The sequence below is a fragment of the Stegostoma tigrinum genome, chromosome 26 (genome assembly GCF_030684315.1).
Source record: "Stegostoma tigrinum isolate sSteTig4 chromosome 26, sSteTig4.hap1, whole genome shotgun sequence".
In the NCBI taxonomy this organism is placed as follows: Eukaryota; Metazoa; Chordata; class Chondrichthyes; order Orectolobiformes; family Stegostomatidae; genus Stegostoma; species Stegostoma tigrinum.
The window spans coordinates 35,203,760-35,226,206 of NC_081379.1; the positions used below are offsets into that span (position 1 = coordinate 35,203,760).

The 22,447-nt window shown below is 40.6% G+C and overlaps 2 protein-coding genes across 3 annotated transcripts in view; both read left to right on the top strand.

The window, feature by feature from the left end:
• Positions 1 to 3,009, top strand: part of nos1 (nitric oxide synthase 1 (neuronal)) — a 94,082-nt gene extending 91,073 nt beyond the window's left edge. For both annotated transcript variants that reach the window (XM_059655091.1, XM_059655092.1), the window contains exon 29: positions 1,538 to 3,009. In XM_059655091.1, the coding sequence (XP_059511074.1) occupies positions 1,538 to 1,553 (16 nt within the window). In that variant the 3' untranslated portion in view covers positions 1,554 to 3,009. The remainder of the gene's footprint in view (positions 1 to 1,537) is intronic.
• Positions 3,010 to 12,258: 9,249 nt separating this feature from the next.
• pebp1 (phosphatidylethanolamine binding protein 1) lies at positions 12,259 to 20,703 on the top strand. The gene is made up of 4 exons (XM_048556688.2): positions 12,259 to 12,442; positions 14,100 to 14,209; positions 15,888 to 15,988; positions 20,383 to 20,703. The coding sequence occupies exons 1-4, from the start codon at positions 12,290 to 12,292 to the stop codon at positions 20,598 to 20,600; spliced, it is 582 nt and encodes a 193-aa protein (XP_048412645.2). The 5' UTR covers positions 12,259 to 12,289; the 3' UTR covers positions 20,601 to 20,703.
• The last annotated feature ends 1,744 nt before the right edge of the window (positions 20,704 to 22,447 follow it).

Here is a 22,447-nt window from a genome sequence, read left to right on the forward strand (position 1 = left end):
CACCACTTCTTTTGGTAGCTCGTTCCAGACATGTACCACCCTCTGTGTGAAAAAGTTACACCTCAGATCCTTTTAAAATCATTTCCCTCTCAACTCAAACCTCTGCCTCTAGTTTTAGACTCCCCTATCCTGGGAAAAAATCTTGGCTATTCACCCTATCCATGCGCCTGATGATTTTATAAACCTCTATTAGGTCACCCCTCAACTTCTGATGCTCCAGGAGAAAAAAGACCCAACCTATTCAGCCTCTCCCTATAACTCAAACTGTCCAGTCTTGGCAACATCCTTGCAAGTCTATTTTGCACCCTCTCAAGTTTAACAACATCCTTCCCATAAAAGGGCAACCAGAATTGTACACAATGTTCTAAAAGTGGCCTCAGCAATGTCCTGTACAGCTACAACATGACATGCCAACTCCTATACCAATGTTCTGACCAATGAAGGCAAGCATGCCAAATAACTTCTTCACCACCCTGTCTACCTGTAACTCCAATTTCAAGGAACTATGCACCTGCGCCTCTAGGTATTTTGTTCAGCAACACTCCCAAGGGCTGTACCATCAAGTATAAGTTTTGCCCTGGTTTGCCTTTCCAAAATACAACATCTCACATTTATTACTGCTTGAGAATTTTTCAAATCCATTCTCTTGGCAGCTGTATTAATACTTATAGACTTTTTGCAAACACCTCACAGCTTTTCCCAACAAAGACCCAGCCACATTCCTAGCAAAACATTCCCTGAGTCCTGACTCTAACACTTAGCTGCTTACCAATTCCTGGAAGTTCCTGCTGAGTAGTGAAACATCTTAGATCTATCCAACTGCTCTTGGCTCCTCACTGAGGCCCGTACATGTAATCTGTGTACCTTTCCAGCTGGACAGTTAACTGTGGTAGTTATAATATGGCGTATATCTCTGTCTCCTTCTCCAACTAACCGTAATCTCTGAACTTCTGTTTAGTAAGCCGTTTCCAATTGTCCTGAATGACCCATCAAAAACTAGTAATAAGCCACTCCCCCTATTGCTGGACAGGATTGAATTTTATGCGCATTTTAAAACAGTCAAATAACAAATTACAGAATTTGGAACCTTTGGAACTAAGTGTACCTTGAAGTTTACATTCTCACCGAATGCAAGAAATTACTTTCACCTCAATCTTCAAAACTTTTTAAACGAGCCATTTGTTTTGTATCACTCTGTTAGTAGTCTAGGAGCATAATACAACTCTATAGCTCATCTTTTCTTGTGTAGCCTGTCGGTGCATGTGCGTGTATCTGGGGAATGGTTGTTTATTGCTTACATTTAAAAGATACTGTAAAACTAAATGACAATCCTTTCTTTTCATTTAAACTTACAAGGAAGCCAATTTATGTCAGCTCTTTTAAGATCACAGTACTCATGAACAGAGTTAAAATATCCCTCAAAAATACAGGGAAAGTTATCCTATCAACTCTATGTCTGCTACACATTAAGCTTAAAAAGACTTGTGAATATTTCTCTTAATGTTGCAATTTCCTTTGTCCCTTTTGTGTTTTGCAGTGTATTCTGTGCTTGACTGAGAAATTTACATCACAAAGAAACCCTCCTTCATGGCCTTTGCAAGAAGTTTTATTCAATCCTGAAGACAACTTTATTGAGCATTAAAATCTACACAATTGCAGACGCTGTCAAAAAATGAGAACGAAAGCCCACTTAAACTTTTATATTTTTACACAAGGGGATTCTGTAATTTGTTATTTGTATTTTGTTTTCTAAGTAACTGCAACATCCACTGCAAGCAAAAGACTTTTGTCAGCAGTTCAATGACAAACGAAAAATATTGCATGAAATAAAAGCAACTTCATTGCTTACTTTACTACAAACTCAGTATACACAGGTTTTATTTTAAACTACCAATACTCTTATCAGTAAAAAAAAGTTTCAAAAGATCTACAGATCTACCTTCTTGACTTTTCAATGAACAAGAGACAGATGCAGGTCACTAACTTGGTTTTTGTGTCTCCTACAAGTTAGCAGAAGGTGTAACAAACAGTTACGTGTTTCCTCTTTGTGTAAGCCCAGTCCTGTTGTCTGCATGCTTTGAAGATAGCAAATCTTGTAATGCTCAGATCATGGGTCAAGTGGAAATTAGTTGAGATATCTTTAAAAATGTAGCAACATGCAGCCACTTATTCATGAGGGCATGGTATGAAGTGGACTGCTGCTGCAGCATAAATTTATGTTTTGTTATGTCTTGGTGGGGTTTCCCTGGTATTTTGATTAATGGAGAGGCTTCAGTCTCATCCAGAGGCCCAGATTTTCATGAAGTCTGGAAGGAAATCTTTTAAAATGACAGAAAGGACAAATTCTGGGATTCGTGACTCCATTTATTCTCCAGCAATTTTGTGTAGCAAGGGATAAGAGTACAGGCCCAAATGGAGCACTCCCACCTTTGCTGGTTAAGGGGATAGGAAGTTCAGCTGTCTTTCCCTGCAATGTACGTAGAGCTGACCTGTTCTGTTAGTTGCTCATGGCACATCAAAGGAGTCTTAAATCACGTGGGAACCCTCGTCCCAAGTCAGAACTGAAAGAAAATACAGCCATTCAACATCCCCTTTGTATTCCGTTACGTCCTCATAGCTTCTCATAAAAACTATCTATCAATCAATCACAGTAATTCAGTGTTAATGACAAAAAAAATTTCTGTGTACTTCACATCACTTAGTCTTATATGAATAGATATACACATATTGAAAAATACTGCTCAAAGATCAAGTTATTTCAAGATAATAAAGACAGCCATCAAACAAGCTATTTCTGCTTTGCAAAATGTATCAACATTGCCTACAGGCCTGAGTGCACCGGAGTTGAGCCAAGTATACAAATGAGGCCTTCTAGCAACTGTATCAACTAAATAGGCTGAACAAATGGCCAATAATTTTATTTTCAGTTAAGGTTCTTCAGTAGATTTGTAGCTCAGGTTGGTTCGCTCGCCGAGCTGATTGGTTAGTTTGCAGACATTTCATTACTTTGCTGGGTAACATCATCAGTGCAGCCTCTGATGAAGCGCTGTTGTGTTTTCCTGCCTGGTATTTAACCTCTAGGGCCCGTTGGAGTTGATCACCTCATTTCTGTTTTTTTCTTTGCAGTGGTGTGTATATAGGATCTAATTCTATGTGTTTGTTGATGGCCTTCTTGGTGGAGAATCAGGCATCTAGAAATTCCCAAGCCTCTCTCTGTTTGGCCTGTCCTCGGATACTGATGTTGGCCCAGTCAAATTGGTGGTTCTCCTTATCCGTGTGAATGGAGATGAGTGAGTACTGGTCATGGCTTTTTGTTGTTAGTTGGAGTTCATATACGCCACTGCGAAGAAAAACCAAAAATGAGGTAATCAACTCCAATGGACCCCAGAGTTTAAACACCAGCTGGGAAAACACAAGAGCTTTTCATTGGAGGCTGCACTGATGATGTTACCCAGCAGGGTAATGAAACATCTGTGAACTAACAAACCAGCTCGGCGAGCGAACCAACCAGTTATTTTGAAGTAGTAACTTTTTCAACTCACACTTCCCATCTCATTCATGAAAACCTGGCCTAGACATTTTTGGATACTACAAATGAAGACAAGACATTGCTAAAGACTGGGAGTAAGTCTAGAAAGATATGGGTTGGTAAACTGAAATAGATTTCATTTTTAGTGAGCAACTCGAGAGAGAAGTCATAAGGAGCACTAGAGATAAAAGATGGAAAATAGTAAGATTTTTAAAGGAGCACAAGACATGATAACTAGTTGACATTTAGGGTAGGGACAAAACTTATTGTGAAGGGGATCAGTTAGCTATAAGGCAGTGTGGACTTGATTCCTGTACCAGATGAAGTCACCATGAAGGACCTCTCAATCTCTCCCCTTACCTGAGATGTGTTGGTCCTCGGGTTAAACCACCACTAGTTATCGCTCTCTAACGAGTGTGCAGCCCTTTTACCTTTAAAACTAATTATTTTTGGATATTCAGAGAAAACCAGGATTTGGGCACTTTCAAACTGTATTACTCCTGTGTCAATGATTGTTGATCACATTACACAATTCATCCTTTGAATGCTGAATATACATTACAACAGTTGTAAAGAAGGTCATTATTTATTCATGCTAAATACTATCATGCTAAATTAAAGAAATATGTGGAATCCTTCTCCAAATCAAAGCTAGTTATCCAGATAAATTGGTTCATAATTAAATATTTTACCAAAGAGTTTGGGTAAATGAAAGAAATGGTGGGATATTTTATTGACACCATATTAGCAAGAAAAAATGGTTTCTTTAAGAAATGTTTTAATTAATAGCTCATTAATATTTGCGGAAATTCAAGTTCATGATTCTTTTCTCATTATTTTACATTAATCCTGAGGCTACTTTGGTTTATACAGTACTTTATTGCATTTATTAAATGACTTTACGAATAATGGTTGAATTGAAGCAACTAGCCAATGATTTTTGGTGAAACTAATGTTGACTGGAAGCTTGAAAATGATTGCTTTAAGTAACCTGTCACTTCTTGAATAACACACAACTTACAGGACGTTACAGAATAACAACATATCAAGAGAACCTAGGGACATCACCAATGACAGGATTAAGTTTAGTCTGTTATTGAATGGAGTGATCCTAGGTGTCCTGGTACTTGAATCATACAGCTACAAAGTGATGAGGAAAACAAATGAAATGTTATCATTTATCATGAGGGGAATTAAATATTAAATAGGGATGTTTTGCTACAGTTGTACAGGGCACTGGTAAGACCACATTTAGAGTGTTTGTATGGTGTTGGTCTTCTTCATTAAAAAAATACATAATTGCATTAGAAGCAGTTCTGAGAAGGTACTTGACTGACTGCTGAGATGAGGGAATTATCGTATATGGTAAGGATAGGTCTGTATTCATTCAAGTTAAGAAGTATGAGAGGTGATGTTGTTGGATAACATAAGATTTGGGGGAACAGGCTGATGCTGAAAGGAGATTTTCACTTGTTAGGCAGTGCAGAACTTGATGACACATTTTAAAAATAAGTGGTGTCCTATCTAAGACAGAGACAAGGAGGCACTGTTTTTCTCTCAAAGGGCGATCAGTGTAATTTTCTTCCCTAGAGAGTAGTGGAGACAGGATCACTGAATATTCTTGAGGCAGAGTTAGTTAACTTCTTGACTAACAAGGGAATCAAAATGTATCGCAGAGAGCCAGGAAAGTTGTTTGAGGCCGCAATCAGGTCAACCGTGGTCTTACCAAATGTGGAGCAGGCTCAAGAGACCAAATGGCCTCCTTCTGTTCCTAACATCCATGTATGTGTGCAATTTCAACATGCCTGCTTTTGTTAGATAACAATGCAGACACATTGCTTATGCTCTAATTAAAATGTGAAGATTTTTCTCAGAAAATATGTCCAAGAGCATAGCTTAGGACAGATCTCTTATGGAGATACATACAGAGTAATTTATGGGATTTGTACAGAGGTTAGAGGACATAGATTGCAAGTGATCAATGAAACAATCACCTGAAATCTGCTGTAGTAACACACATCCCAACCTCATTTGTCTGTTGTAATTCTTTGTTCCATATGAAAATAGAGACATGATAACTGCCTCCATTTCTTCTAAGGCACAGCTCATTAATTATGACGTGTTCAGTAATGACACTGATTTGAAAAGATTTTCTTTCTTTGTTCTCTTATGAGATTTTAATCATTTTATGTGTTTGGGTTAAAGTTTTTCCCAAATGCTTTGTGATAAATATAAGGGCAGAGAGCAATTTTAGCAAAAAATAAAAGAACAAGTGAGGTGAGAGAAGGCATACTTAATTCATCTTAGAGCCCAAATTTGAACAATCTCAATTGCTTTGTTTCTGTTACCCTCTCTGGCAGATTGTTCCAAAACTGAGGAAAGATGTTCTCCTGAGATTTTCTTAACGTTCAGTTCCCAATGATATTTAACGTTTTTAAGTTCTTTCTTAACTGGGTTCCTTCTGAAATGGAATGCTTAAGTTTCCAGAATCTTCTCTTACAAGTATTTTCAGGTGAGGAATGTTACGATTCTGTAACGCAGTATTTTTAAAAAGGGCACAGTTTTCATGAAGAAACCAATACATGTACCAATTAACACAAAATAATGTATTTCGAGGATAAATGGGTAAATAAAGCCCTTAAAGCTGACTATTGAACCATGACGAAAAATGGCATTGCATGTTAACGTGTGTACTGTGCAAGGTGAAATATATTGAATGATATTGACATAACTATATAACCTGATGTTGTAATGGTCTTCATGACATTAGTGCTTCAGCAAAATCTTTTTAAGAATTGCTTTACTGTAACTTTCTGAAATGTTTTTGTCTTGTCAGTGTGACCAAGATGTTCATTCTCTTGTAATTCCAAATATTTTAAAATGAGTCTGGACCTTTTACTGTTTCTGATCACAAAAACCGCACTTTGTGAATGTACCTTTTATCTGCATCAGCAATTTTGCATTACATATAATATTTACAAGTGTCATTTACAAGTGTCATTGCGAAATGAAGTTTTCTGTTCCAATATGGTTTGATCAATAACTCACCAATGCAAGAATAGTTTTGAATAATTTAATGAACATGTTCTATGATATGCTTTATATAATCAATAAACACCTTTCATGCAAAACCTAATTACTCCTTATTTGAGTTTTGGTCTCTCTGTGCAAAAATGAACGCATTTTATTTTTGTCATGTTGTTTGAAATATTTGTAAATGATTTGGATGAAAATGTAGGTCGTCTGATTAGTAAGTTTGCAGATGACAAAACTTGGTGGAGGTGTGGAAAATGAGGAAGGTCGTCAAAAGACATAGCACAATATAGATCAGGTAGAAAGCTGAGCAGAGAAATGACAGATGAACTTTAATTTGGACAAGTGTGAGGTGATGCATTTTGGGAGGTCAAATGCAAGAGCAGAGTTTACAGTAAATGGCAGGAGCACCGATAAAGAGGGATCTTGTGTGCAAGTCCATAGCTCCCTGAAAGGGGCAACACAAGTGGATGAGGTGGTAAAGTAGGAGTACAGCATGCTTTAGAGGGTTATAGATCAAATGCAGGCAAATAGGTCTATTTAGTTTGAGAAACCTGGTCAGCATGGACAACATGGACTGAAGGGTTTGTTTCCATGCTGTATGACTCTATGTGATTTTGAGGCCACACTTCTGAATTTGTGCTTAAGACAGACTGATCAAGAGAAATCAAAATCAAGAACAGTCTGAGATTTACCAGGGTCTGAACTCATTGTTATGTTGTTAAGAGACAGTTAACTCCAGTTTAATGACCTGACTAATCTGTCTGACTAACTCAACACACATTTGGCTATTTATGTCCTGTGGGAAGCAACTTTGTGGCATCACTGTCAGGATGCTCCATGGTTCTTCTTATGCCAGTAATGTTTCCTGACATCATAATGGCCCCTTTTCCTAAGGCTTACAGATGTATAGATACATGCATAAAGTTTTTGGATCACGTGTTGCAGGTAAGCTCATCAGATTGATGGGTTATGGCCTTACCAGTTGTGATGTAGATTTCATCCAAGAAACCAAAGCACACACCACATGCGTGGTGACATAATGGCCTGCAAATTGCATTCAGCTTAACCAGGTTCAACAAGAACAAAAGAGAGACCAGGAATGTGCGACATCCACTGAAATTACATAAGAGATCAATGCAATATCATGTCCCTGGTCATCTGGATATGATATTTTCTAAGAACTCCTTCACATTAAAGATCCCAATCCAGAAGTTGACATAGTTTTGAGAGCGACCTATGATATCTGTCAATTTTACACCTGGCTTAGCTTGAGAAAATGGCCATCCTGTACATCCTGAAAAGGCCTTTATCTGTGACCCCCTTCATGTGCAGGCTTTTCGCCACCCACTGGAAGTTGCTGCTGGTTTTGGGCTTTCTCACTCATCCGTTGCTCCAGCATTTCTTTGTGCCTGCGTTGCACAGTAGCAACTGAGGCAATAATTCTTGATGTGGCCGGGTCCATTAGTCACACCTGCAGTGAACTAGTGTCAGGAATGTAAGGAACAGAACAGGTCCTTAGTAATGTGAACAGTCAACGTTCGCATAACTCACAAATGGTGGTTTAACATAATGCTTCATTACAATGGGATATGGAGCACTCTGACAAGGAGGGCCAAGGAGTGGCATCTACATAGATTCATCAGAATAGGGTAAATGTCAAAGGACTATCAGTTGTCATATTGCAAGGAGGTACATGACCACTGAGACATTTTGATCCAGTTCCACATTAAGCAGGAAAAGTATCATGGAAAACTTGGAAACATTTTATTTTAAAAAGGAATAGGTTCAAATGAGCCATTCAAATGAAGGTTTAATCAATGATGTATACTACAGTGAACTGAATGAAAACATGAAATGCTAGTTTGCTTCTCTGTGGCTTGTTTGCTCATCATTCCCCTGTACATCATCTGCTCCAAAGTCAGTTGTAGAAAAACTGAAGTCATTCACAAAATGTGCTGTTCTTCTGTATTCTGCTTTAGTTGATTATTAGAAATTTTACTTGACTGCATTGTTTTTTCAGTTTGAGTTTACAAAGAAGATCCAGCTTTTTGAAGAAGTAACAAAGAGTATTGATATGGACAGAGTGGTGGAAGTGATCTATGTGGACTTCAGTAAGGCGTTCGACAAGGTTCCCCATGGTAGACTGGTTAGCAAGGTTAGATCATGTGGAATGTAGAGAGAACTAGCTATTTGGATACAGAACTGGCTCAAAGGTAGAATACAGAGGATGGTATTGGAGGGTTGCTTTTCAGAATGGAGGCCTGTGACCAGCAGTGTGTCACAAGGTTCAGTGCAGGGTCCATTGCTTTTTGTCATTTATATAAATGATTTGGATGTGAACTTAGTTGGTATTGTTGGTAAGTTTACAGATGACACTAAAATTGGAGGTGTAGTGGACAGCAAAGAAGGTTACCTCAGAGTACAACAGGATCTTGATCAGATGAGCCAATCGGCTGAGGAGTGGCAGACTGAGTTTAATTTAGATAAATGTGAGGTGCTGCATTTTGGAAAGGCAAATCAGGCCATGACTTATACAATTAGCAGTAAAGGTCCTGGGGAGTGTTGCTGAACAAGGACGCCTTGGAGTGCAGGTTCATAGTTCCTTGAAAATAGAATTGCAGGCAGATAGCATTGTGAAGAAGGCATTTGTTATGCCTGCCTTTGTCAGACAGTGTACAGAGTACTGGAATTGGGAGATCATATTGCAGCTGGATAGGACATTGATTAGGCTAATTTTGGAATACTGTGTGCAATTCTGGTCACTCTGCTACAGGAAGGATGTTGCAAAACTTGAAAGGGCTCAGAAAAAGATTTACAAAGATGTCGCTGGAGGATTTAAGTTACAGGAGTGGCTGAATAGGCCAGGGCTATTTTTCCTGGAGGATCAGAAGCTGAGGGGTGACCTAATAGAGGTTTATAAAATCATGCAGGGCATGGATAGGGTTAATAGACAAGCCCTTTTCCTTGGGGTCGGGAGTCCCAAACTAGAGGGCACAGGTTTAAGTTGAGAGGGGAAAGATTTAAGAGATCTAAGGGGCAACTTTTTCCACATAGAGTGTAGTCTGTGGATGGAATGAGTTGTTGAACAAAGTGCTGGAGGCTGGTATAATTACAACATTTAAAAGGCGTCTGAATTGGTACATGAATAGGAAGGTTTAGAGGGGCCAAATGCTAGCAAACCGGACTAGATTTATTGAGGATATCTGGTCGGCATGGTCAAGTTGGATTGAAAGGTCTGTTTCTGTGCAGTACATCTCTAATCAGTTAGGGAAGGAGATAGTCATAGGTAATACTTTATTCTGTAATTAAATCGAATGTTAAGTAAAAGGTTGGAGTCTGGTTTCCTATTTCAGAAGTTGGCTTCACGATTAATGAACATACTACACCTGTGCTTCAGATATTGATTCCTTTTTCTACAGCTGAGGATTCCTGCCCAAAGTTAAGGTGCCTGATCTTGTTGACAGAGACCTTGACCGTATCTATTCAATTTCTCACAAATCTGTCCTCAGTGTCAACTTTGAGAACCATGATGTGTTTCCTCTTCTCAAATTTCACCCACTAACATTCGGCGGCAGGGGGGGCGGGATCAGGTTGTGGTACAGGATGGTCTTCTCAGAGCAATGTCAAGGCAGCAATAATGGCAGAGATGTTCTGTTGAATCTGAATTTGAAATCTGCCAACCAGATATGCTACATAAATCTAGTCCCCTTTGCCAGCACTTAGTCCATATCCCTTGAAACCCTTCCTGTTCATATACCCATCCTGATGCCTTTTAAATGTTGTAATTGTACCAGCCTCCAGCACGTCCTCCATTGCAACCCTCTGGTAATCTCTTCGGCCCTGAAACTCTGAACACATATTGAAGCAAACGACGTGCAACAGCCACATCGCCTTTCTCTAATCTCTACCACTGCCTACCTGCACCCACTGACCACCATTCCGCCTACGTACCCCACCCTCTCCTATTTATTTCCCAGCTCCATTCCCCCTCCCCCACTTCTGAAGAAGGGTCCTGACCAAAGGGAACAAAGTGTGGGGCTGGATGAACACAGCTGGACAAGCAGCATCTTAGGAGCACAAAATCTGATGTTTCAGGCCGAGGCCCTTCATCAGAAAACGGGGAAATCGGGAGACGATTCTGAAATAAATAGGAAGAGAGGGGAAGGCAGACTGAAGATGGATAGAGGAGAAGATAGGTGGAGAGGAGAGTATAGGTGGGGAGGTAGGGAGGGGATAGGTCAATTCAGGGAGGATGGACAGGTCAAGGGGGCAGGACGAGGTTAGTAGGTAGGAAATGGAGGTGCGGCTTGAGGTGGGAGGAGGGGATAGGTGAGAGGAAGAACAGGTTAGACAGGTGGGGACGAGCTGGGCTGGTTGTGGGATGCAGTGGGGGGAAAAGGGGAGATTTTGAAGCTGGTGAAATCCACATTGATACCATTGGGCTGCGGGGTTCCCAAGTGGAATATGAGTTGCTGTTCCTGCAATACTCGGGTGGCATCATTATGGCACTGCAGGAGGCCCAGGATGGACATGTCATCTGAGGAATGGGAGGGGGAATTGAAATGGTTCACGACTGGGAGGTGCAGTTGTTTCTTGCGAACCGAGCACAGGTGTTCTGCAAAGCAGTCCCCAAGCCTCCAATGTCAGGGAAGCCATAACAGGTACAGCGGATGCAGTATACCACATTGGCAGATGTGCAGGTGAACACCTGCATGATGTGGAAAGTCTTCTTGGGGCCTGGGACGGGGGTGAGGGAAGAGATGTGGGGGCAAGTGTAGCACTTCCTGCGGTTGCAGGGGAAGGTGCCGGGTGTGGTGGAGTTGGAGGGGAGTGTGGAGCGGACATGGGAGTCGCGGAGAGAGTGGTCTCTCCGGAAGGCAGAGAAGGGTGGGGAAAAGGGCCTGCTCGTCTGATCCTGCTGAGTTCATCCAGCTCCACACTGTGCTATCTACAACAGTAGCATCTCATATGTTTAGGAGATGCAAAATCTGCCTTTCCACCCCTGTCTGGTCATCTTGAGCCCAGACAGACATATTCCCTCTAACTGGAAAAATAAACATTGACTCATGCAACTCATATTCCACTTGGGAATCCTGCAGCCTAATGGTATCAACGTGGACTTCACCAGCTTCAAAATCTCCCCTTCCTCCACCGCATCCCAAAACCAGCCCAGCTCTTCCCCTCCACCCACTGCATCCCAAAACCAGTCTCTGCCTCCCTAACCTGCTCTTCCTCTCACCCATCCCTTCCTCCCACCGCAAGCCACACCCCCATCTACCTACAAACCTCCTCCCACCTCCTTGACCTGTCCGTCCTCCCTGGACTGACCTATCCCTTCCCCACCTCCCCACGTCCCCACCTATACTCTCCTCTCCACCTATATTCTTTTCTCTCCATCTTCGGTCCGCCTCCCCCTCTCTCCCTCTTTATTCCAGTTCCCTCTCCCCATCCCCCTCTCTGATGAAGGGTCTAGGCCCGAAACGTCAGCTTTTGTGCTCCTGAGATGCTGCTTGGCCTGCTGTGTTCATCCAGCCTCACATTTTCATTATCTTGGATTCTCCAACATCTGCAGTTCCCATTATCACTGACTCATGCGCAGTTATTTTAAGCTCCTGAGGGCGGGGCGAGAGCGCGGCTGTCAGCCAATAGGAATAGAAGGGGGTGTGGCCCGGTGGACGGCACGTGGTGTGAAGGCTGTTGAGGCGGTTAAGGGAGGTGCGTGCAATGCCATTCGTGGGGAAGATGCCGGTGGATTTGCATGAGTGGTCGGGTCAGCTGGCCCTGCAGGATGTGGAGGAGAAGCCGGCCCAGCCGCTGCAAGTCAGCTACGGCGCGGTGGAGATCGAAGCTCTGGGCAAAGTGCTGACTCCGACGCAGGTACCCGGACGACGTGGTGGGAGTCCGGGATCGGCGGGGCGAGTGGGGAGGGAGGACGGACCGAGTTTGGTGCCGGGCTGCGCCCGTTCGGGGGGTAGCTTCTGGAAGTTACTGTTTCCGAAAGAGAGAGGGTGACCGCCGTCTTGGGGGCAGCAGGGCCGACCTTCGTCTGCAGAGGGGGAGGCGCTCTTCTTTTCCCCCCCCCCCCCCTCCACACGTATGCATGCTTCGCTGAAGGTTAAAACCGCATTTCGGTGTTTTTATTTTTAAATAGAAGGTGAATGTGGAAAGCCAGCTGGTTCACTTTCTCTGCACCGCAGTACGAACTGCGTAGGTTTTGCTGCTGTCTGCCATCTTGCAGTCAGCCCGCCCGTCCCCCTTCCCCGCTACGTAAACGGGAGCGGGGGTATTCGGGGCTTTCTTGTCTCCTGGTCCTTATTGATCGTTCTCAGCGTGGAAGTCGGAACAAAATCCAACGGGCGCTCTTTATTTCTCCCCGACTGACCACAAGTTCAGACACTACTGCCCCGAGCGAGAATGGCTCGGCATCCTTATCATTCAGTGGTCTGGAACCAGCTTTTTCTTTAAAATTTTAAAAAATCCGGCCAGGCCACTTTAGAGCTAACAGAATGTGCTTTTTAAAGATTGTGACAACTGCTGATGCAAATTAAAAGGCCAATGATATATCCGTCTTAACAAACCCTGGTACTATGCTACAGTACGGCATTCTAGAGCCTGGAAGAGCCACTCGATTTGCTTGCCCAATGTAAGGTGTTGCATTTTGGAAAGGCAGACTAGGGCAGGACTTTCCAGTTAATGGTACAGCCCTGGGAAGTGTTGCTGAACAGAGCGACTGAGGGTTGTAGGGGCATTGTTCCTTGAAAGTGGAATTACATGTAGACGGAGTGAGGAAAGAGATGAGGCATGCTTGTCTTTGGTAGGAACATTGAATGTGGCTGTTGGGATGTCATGTTGTAGTAGTACAGGACGTTGGTGAGGCTGCTTTCAGAACATTGCTTATGATTCTTGTCACCCTTCTACAAGAAAGATGTTGTTAAACTTGAGGGTGTAGAGAAAATGTGCAAGAATATTGCTGGGAATGAATGGTTTGAGTTATAAGGAGACCCTGAAAGGCTGTGGCTTTTCTTCCCTGAAATGTTGGAGACTGAGAAGTGACCTTTTTATAGAGGTTTATAAAATCGTGAGGGGGATGGATAAGGTGAAAAGTCACGGTCTCTTTCCTTAGGGTGGGAAAGTCTACAAGTGGAGGGCATAGATTTTAAGGTGGTGAAGAAATCAGAAAAGGACCTGATGAGTAACTTAGTCATGCAGACTGTTGTCCATGTGTGGAACTAGCTGCCAGAGGAAGTAGAGATATGAATAGGAAGGGTCAAGAGGGATATGAACCAAATCGTAGCAAATGGCATGAATTCAGATTGAGATGTCTGGTGTGGACAAGTTGGACCAAAGGATGCTTTATGACTAAAATATGCATTCATTCAATGTAGTAATCTAATTTCCTGTGTGGAGAATTGTATCAATGTGAGTCCAAAGGTTTCCTTTTAATTAACTAACTCAAGTTTTAAGTCATAATGTAAACTTTTCTGTACCTTTTTTGTACATCTGATCATAAGTACATTCATATTGTTTGTGGCAGGTGCAGAATCGTCCAGTGAGTATTAACTGGTCTGGATGTGATCCAGACAAGCTTTACACTTTGATTCTAACTGACCCAGATGCTCCGAGCAGGAAAGCACCAAAGTTTAGGTAAGTAGTGGAATGACGTTGTCGATCATTATTCTTGGCCTGCATTGAAATGGTTGAGGGAGTATTTTGATAATCATTGCATTTTAGTGAAAAAATTCACTCCTTGTTGTATGTTGAATACTAAAGAGATTAAATTTTAAAAATGATTCATTTGGTCACTTAAATAAAATGACATTCCAGTGGACACATTATTGTTTGTTTGAACGGTGTTATTGTACCCATAGTCTGATCTTGAAGTGTGCTTTAATGTTCTTCACAAAGGTAAATGCAGATGTATAGGACTGATTGCATCCCTTCAGCTGATCCATGCCTCAAACCTACAATGCCCCTTTCTAGGCACTGTTGTCCTAACTAGCATCTAGTTTGGTCATGAATGATTTGGGTTTGAGTCACTTTTTGTATGAAAATGTACTATCCCTGACATCAGTTCTGAACTTACTTTTAACTATTTTGTACCTTTTTTTTGTCTAGTAGCTGAACGTAATCATAACTACCATTTTCTACTTTGAGAAACCAAGATTAAACTTTACCCATTTGTTACACTGCACTAACTTTGCCCACTTCCTGTCAAGGTACTGAATTTTACCTTAATCAGGGAAAGCAGAAGAGCGTTTGTGATTTTTACATTATTCCAATTGCAATTTTGCACTTGAGCAGTTTTCTAAGAAGTTGAAACTTAACTGAATGTAGGAGGAAATTTATTTAATATTGTCAAGTGTAGTGTGGTTGAGGATGTTTTGAATATATTCTCTATTCTGTTCTCTTTAAAAATCTCTGATCTGGGGTTTTGCTTTGCAGTGATTATTGTATTGTCTACTGGAGTTTAAATTTGACCACTGTTTTATGCCAAAAAAGGGCCCATAACTTTTAGTCTTGCTTTGTATTGACTGATTTAATAGGTTGATTTTTCCCTGTTCAAAGGAAGATCTTTACATGATTGTTTTTAACAATGATTAAGTAGGGGGAATGGAAATCAATGCTATCAAAATACTGTTGGTCAAAAGTTGATGGGTAACATAAAACTCGTTCTTATTTCTAATGTATCATTGTATAATCAATTCACAAGCCACCTGATTTTTCCAATAGGATCAAACTTACCAGTCAATACTGTGCATGTTTTATCATTGTTTGCATTCAATTTTTAAAATGTACAACATTTAAAAGAAAATGTTTTCAGGCTCTTGGCAGTCTGAAGTAGTAAAAGCCTTCTTTGCCACATTGACCCTACACGGAGATGTATGTGAAAAGTAAAAATGTTACTCACAATGGAATGGGGTGTTTTCACTACTCCTGAGCAGTTCATTTTATATAAACTGCTATGGCTTAGATTGCATTAATGTAACAATTATCACGTGATAAATCCAAGTATGCATTAGGAACATGTTGTAGAATTCTGTATTGTTTAGGTGTCACTTTCAAGAATTGAAAAGTAGCAGTGGAATATTTTGGAACAAGTTGCCTGCTGCTGAATTTGTTGTTTTTTGAATAACAATGGCCTGATATTCTGCTAACTGTGGGTATGTGCTGTCCACATCCACTTACTGTTTGCTGCTTTAACTACCCACATACACCACTTCCCTGGAAGTTCATTCCATACACAAACCACACTTTTTTGATTAATGTTCAAATGTACAGAAACTGACATCGTTCCCAAACTATTAATCTTGCTCTTTATTAGGGAGTGGCACCATTTCATTTTAATCAACATGAAAGGAAATGACATGAAAAGTGGAGAGGTTCAGTCTGACTATGTTGGCTCGGGTCCTCCTAAAGGAACTGGTGAGTCTGTTAATTTGTCAATATAAATTAGATAATGGGATTAAGGAGCTACATTCATTTATGACCGTTTTGGGTTTATAGTTTGTTGCAAACTTCAGTCCAAAGTATTTCCAAGCTTTGTCCAGTGCACTGTAACCAACAAAATTGCAAATGATTCACAGTAATGTTAAGTGGAAGAAAACATTAAAGTCTGGGGAATTAGTGCAATTTTTTAAATCTTAGGGTTAGCTTTAGATCCGTGTTCTAAGTTTAATGGGAAGCATCTAATCTTTGAGTGGACATTACATAAATTTTGCAATACTCTTTTTAAACCCTTTTCAAATCTGCTTGGATAACTTTTAAAGAACACTTAGTACTGAGCCATGTAGGGAGAGAGTAAAGGCTTGGTCAAAAAAGTAGGATTTGTGGGAATCTTCAGGGTGGAAATTAAGGTAGAGAGCTGTAGGAGGATATTCCACAGGACTGATAATCAAGGTGGAGTACTTGAAATGGGAGTGTTGTGGTCACTGACTCAAACATGGAAAGAGACCTTTTGGTCCAACTGATCTAAATGTCTTTAACTGTACCCACGTACACCACTTACCCTAAAAGTTCATTCCATATACAAACCACCTTTTTTTTCTATCTTTCTCCTCTCACCATCAAAATATGATCCCTAGTTTTGAAATCCCTAACCCTGGAGAAGAGATGCTGTTCACCTTATCTGTGCCCCTGATGATTTTATAAACCTCTCCAGTTACCTCTCAACCTCAAGCTGTAGTAGGGGGGAAAAAGCCCTGTCTTATCCAGCCTCTTTTTTTCATTTTTATAACTCATCCTCTATTCCCAGCAACATTCTGGTAAATCTGTGTTGAACCCTCTGGTTTAAATAACAAACTGGAACTAGATACAATACTGCAGAAGAGGCCTCCCCACCATCCTGTACAAACTCAAGATAATATCCCACCTCCTATATTAATTGCTCTTGAGGGGCATAGATAGCTTGGATAATTATAAACCTGGAGGAAATTATAGGCCTAGGGAAGGGTAAAGTCACGGAGGGATTTGGAACCAGCACTGTGAACTTAAAATCCAGGGGTTGAGTAGGGTTTATCAACAAGCTTGGGTGAAGGTAAATTGGATTTGGTGGGAATTGAGATAGGGACAGTGATTTGGATGAAGATCAGTGAGAAATACAGTAGAAATAATAAAATTGAGGCCCTTCCTGAAAAAGAATTCAGCAGCATGACACAAACCTTTTGTAACAGGCTGAGGCTCAAATGATCATTTTTAGTGCCATTCTCTTCACTTTTTCCTTGCAACCTTCACTTTTTATTCCTTTTTTTGAAAGCCTTGATTGAACCAGCCTCTACTACAAGCTTATTTCAGGCCCTTATCACTCGCTGCATAACCTCTTTTATTGCTTCATTTGTTGGTTAGTTGACACTTTGTCCCTGAGAAACATTCCCCCATACATGGATCAAAACAATATAAAGTCTGTTGATATTTTGACTTTTGCATTACTTCTCAGATCTTGTCATCTTTCCAGGAAAATTTTAAACCTAACCTGTCCAATCTCCTTGTAACAGAAATTTTCTATCCCTGGAACCATTCTTATAATTATTTGAACCTAGGTGGAGTGGAGAAAGCGATGGCTTGGGTGTGAATCACAAGCTCCTCGTATAATATGACACCAAGTTTGTGGACAAACTGGCTAAATCTCTCCACTTTTGGGGAGGGGGAGAGGGAGAGTTTGGAGCAGGTACTACAACACGAATGAACGGCTTTAGCCTTTAAAATTTCCTTTAATTTAGCAGATGACAATGTGAGGTGTTACAAGATGTTGTCAATATAACATTTAAGAGAAGCAGGATTATGCTTCAAGATGATATTGCTGAGGAGGTAGAACGTAGATAAGTAGGATGGCAGGGGTAGTTGGGGGGGAAATGGGAGGAATGCAGGGCAAGGAAACTGGAGTAGGAATCACTACTGTTGTGCCTTTATTATGGAATGAGAAGAGAGCAGTCACTTGCAGTTTGCAGAAGATGCTAGGACACAGTCCACCAATGCAAAGTCTAAATAACATGAACAGAAGTTTGAAGTGGTTGTAGCCATAAGAGCAGTTTCAAAACTGCGGTAAGGGCAGAAATTAGACTCGTAGAATTTGAACATAAACTGTCTTAAGGACTTAAGTTTGTTAATTCCTGAATACATTTGCCCATCATTCTAAACTGCTTTTCTCTTGAGGGATCAGTTTGAGGTTAAGGTGGTTTCTGGTTTTTTTTGGATGAAAGTATAAATATAGTCAAAGGGAATTATTAGCTTTATAACAATAAAGGAGGAACAAAAAGGGGTCCTCATGGATGAGTGAATGTGCAGTGAGCTGCTGCAGTCAGTGTGTTGTATTGACTGACGTTTTAGGGAGGGTATGCCAGGATCTTGACCCAGTGACAGTGAAAGGCTTGGAGAGGACAATGGAGTTGGGAAGAGAAGCTGGAGGAACTAAATAGATCTGGTAGCAGCTGCAGACAAAGCTAATGCTTGTCAATTTGACTCTTTTAACACAAGGTTGGTTGGTTGGGGTGGGAGGGGGTGTAGTATTAGAAAGCTGGACCCCATGGACTCAGAAGCAGGTACTTGGGTAGTTACTGAAGTTAAGACCGAAGGCTCTGCTTTCCTTTGCAGTTATGGTTTGGTTTGTGTCTTTTGTTTTTGGGAGATACTGTTAAGGCAAGGTAAATACAGTTTGACAGAAAAGTGTTATTTTTGCATTTTAAGATGCTTTCAGGTCATGTCTTACCTCAACCAGTTGTCAGTCTGGGCTTGATTTATATTAAATAGCTACTAAGCCCCAAGATGAAGAATCCAAACATTATAAACCTGTCATCATAAAGTACTGTGTTCTCTGTAGATTAAACTTTTAGGGTTTATCGTGCATGGGGAAGTGCAGAACTACCTCTTGAACCTCCAGCTGAACTGGAATTTTAATTCCTTCTGTTGCTGGCAAAGCTTTATATGGATTACTTTTATACAGTTTTCTCAATGAGAAATTGTTTTGAAAATCAGGATATAGCTGTCCATTCTACCTTAACATTGTTCAAGGTTTGGAAATTCCGTCTTAATTGAAGTCATTTACTTCAGCCTTCCTTTAGCAACATTTACTATTGAGGTAGGTTGGTTGGTTGGCTGGCTAGCCAGCCAAGCTGGTTTGTTGTTTTGCAGACATTTCCATTTACCTGCTTGGTAACATCCTTTGAAGCATCAGTGTGTCTTCCCCACCGGTTTTTAAAACCCGGGTCTGTTGCAATCGATTGCCTCGCTTCCAGGTTTCCTCTAGTGGAATGTATATGGGATCGAATTCAATGTGTTTATCAACAACCTGCTTTGAGGAGTTCTCATGGTTGTCTGTACCTAGCCTGTCCCAGGATCTTGGTGTTATCCCAGTCAAAGTCATGGTGCTTGTCCATGTGGATTGAGGTGAGTGGTTGTGTTTTTGTTTTTTTGAGCCAGTTGGTGTTCACTCTTGTTAGTTTCCTTACTGTTTGTCTCATGCAGTGTTTTGGCACTAATCCTGGGACAAGCTAGGCAGAGGCAAGCATGAGAATTCCTGGAAATGTGGCACTCTATGAAGCATTCTGTTAAAAAACACATTGAATTTGACCCCATATACATTCCATTATGAAGGAAACTTGGAAGTGAGGCAATCCATCTCAACAGATCAAGTTTAAAAACCAGATGGGAAAACATACAAATGCTTCACCAGAGGCTGCACTGAGGATGTTACCAAGCATGGTAATGAAATGTCAGCAAGCCAACCAATCTCACCCACAACCGGACTACACCAAAACCTTAAACTTTGCTACTATTATTAAGTAGGTGACTGTAGATTTCTGCCCTCTTGATACTAGTTTTGGAACAATTATTATCTTAGCCAAGCCTTAACACAAGCTATTAAATCTAAATTGTAGATGTACTGCACATATACCTGAAATACATGAACCCATAACTGTTAAGGCATACTTAACCCTTTGAAGGGACTAAAACAAAAGTAACAAGTACTGCTGGTGTCAATGCTTTACGTGCACTGTGACCAGAAAATTTCCTCTGATGCAGTACAGTTTGTTTCTGTAGGCATTTTCAGGTAGTGGCATGAGGAACACTTTTTTTCCACTTGCTACTTTTAAGGTTAGACTGCGCAAATTGGAGCTGGCATTGCTATTACCTACAGACTTTAATATCTTAATTGAAGTGTCTCACACCTGTCCAACTCCTTCTACTTATCTCCACGTTTGAGCTGCTGTCAAATTTCATGTATCCATTCCTGACTCTAGTCAATAGATTTTCCTGTGGACCAGGGAAACAGCCATTACTTCTTGCATGGATTAAACTCTCCTTTTTTTCTGCAAACGCTGTAGGTCTTCACCGCTATGTCTGGCTAGTTTATGAACAACCTGGGGTGCTGACATGTGATGAACAGCGTTTGACCAACCGTTCAGGTGATAAGCGTGGAACGTTCAAAACTATAGCATTCCGCAAGAAGTACCATTTGGGTGCACCAGTCGCGGGGACATGCTACCAAGCTGAATGGGATAACTATGTACCAAAACTGTATGAGCAGCTGTCTGGAAAATAACAGTACAAAGGATACCTTGTCAAAAAAATACCAGATAATTTTCAGGCTCTGTACACAAGCAAATGTTACCAGTGCTATACCTAATAAATCTGCTTTCCAAGTTTGACTGTGTCCTGTTTTAGTTTGTGTACAGTAACAGTTTAACTTGTTGCAAACTTAACACAACACATCTAAAGCACAGACCATGATCATTCCTTGTTTAAGAATGTGCATTTATGAAATACTCAACTTAAATTGACTGGTTTCCTTTTGACCCAGTAATTCAATGAAACTTGAAGTAGCAAGTTTCAAATGACTGAACAAAAGCAAAAAAGTGTTCACAGCATTGACACATTGGAGAATCAAATCAGTCATGCAAGGAAAAACCTTGTGGAATTTAACATGAATTATGTCCAACACACTGCATTAACAAGATCTATAATACAGTATTTTTGGAGCTTATCAGTACTGATGTGCAATAAATACATTTTCAGCTGCATTAAAACTGCAACAAGTTAGTAGCTCTTCATTACTACGTGGTTGGCTTAACACCTTGTAATGATAGGTAGATGAGAAGATTACTTCAAACCATGTATTTGAATCTCAGTGGAGTTTGCAACTGGATTATCACTAGCAAACAAAGTGGAAACTACTAAATCTTGCAAGAAAGCAGAAGTCTGACATGGCAATTTCAGGGCAGTAGTATTTGTTCCAAACTGGGTTTAGCTAGTAAAGAGGTGAATGGCACAAGTCGATTGGTTTTACATTAATCAAGTCAACTAATTAGCATGTTAAATTAACAGCAACAGGTCATTCAGTCCTACAGTCCATGCCAGAGTCTTTAGCATAAGGAGAATAGTGCTTCCCATTCACCTTTTGTCAAACCTTGAGCATAGCCCACTTGTCCATCAATGTGCCTTTACAAGTGCATTTGTGCCACCTACTTCAACTGCTTGGTCTGACATATGCCCCATTCAATCCCTGAATCCCCAATGTTAAACATAAACCAGTACTCAAATTTCTGCTTTTACCATTTGTGGAACAAGTGGTTTGTCTGCTTTCTAAGTGACACCAGCTGACAGTAAAATATTCTGTTCAAGAGTTGTACAACATCTTGTCAACTCAATATTTCACTACCTAATTTGAATGAAAATTTAATTCAAGTGACAAAAAAAAGTAGTAAGCACACTAGTTCTCAGAACTCACTGCTGAAGCTCAACTTGGTCTTTGCAGGTACCTTGCTGTCAATTGTTACTAATCTTCAGCCTTCGCACTTTTTTGGGGGGGGTGGGGGGTTGACAAACTTTTGAAATGCCAGTATATTTCATCTACACTACCCTGCTTCAAAAGCCAATTTTGAATTAACAAGTTTCTGTTTAAAGTGTCAATTATTCTGGATCATATTCACATTGTAGTAATTTAAGTGGATTTTAAGAATACGTAAATGATCAAGTTGGCTACAGATTTGCTGCTCTTAAACCCAGTAAGGTTTCTCCTGCAAACGGAGGGCTGCAGGGGCTCACGCATTAAAATGCAGCTTTTGGCTGGAGGTGAACCAGTGAGAAATGCACCCATATAATCCAGATTTACAAGTACGAGCATAAATGGAGAATGTTAAACATATGAAGGAAACTGTACAAGCCTTGCATGAAGCTATAAAAAGCACTTATTATTCATTAGTAAAGAGACTGACCTATAACCATAAATGGTAAAATGAACTGGAACATTCATGTCACCTGAGATTTGACAAAATAAAATACTCCTTTCACCTTGCTGACGACAGAATAGAAACAGTAATCTCATTGATCTTGAAATTTCCACAGTGCAAAATTGACAAAGATGACATCAATTCTATAAAGCAAACATTA

Bases quoted from the DNA above. Each gene is read 5' to 3' on its own strand.
- pebp1 (XM_048556688.2), top strand. From the start codon at position 12,290: ATGCCATTCGTGGGGAAGATGCCGGTGGATTTGCATGAGTGGTCGGGT. The intron at 14,210-15,887 runs GTAAGTAGTGGA...GCTCTTTATTAG, and splicing joins AGGAAAGCACCAAAGTTTAG to GGAGTGGCACCATTTCATTT. The intron at 15,989-20,382 runs GTGAGTCTGTTA...CAAACGCTGTAG, and splicing joins GGGTCCTCCTAAAGGAACTG to GTCTTCACCGCTATGTCTGG.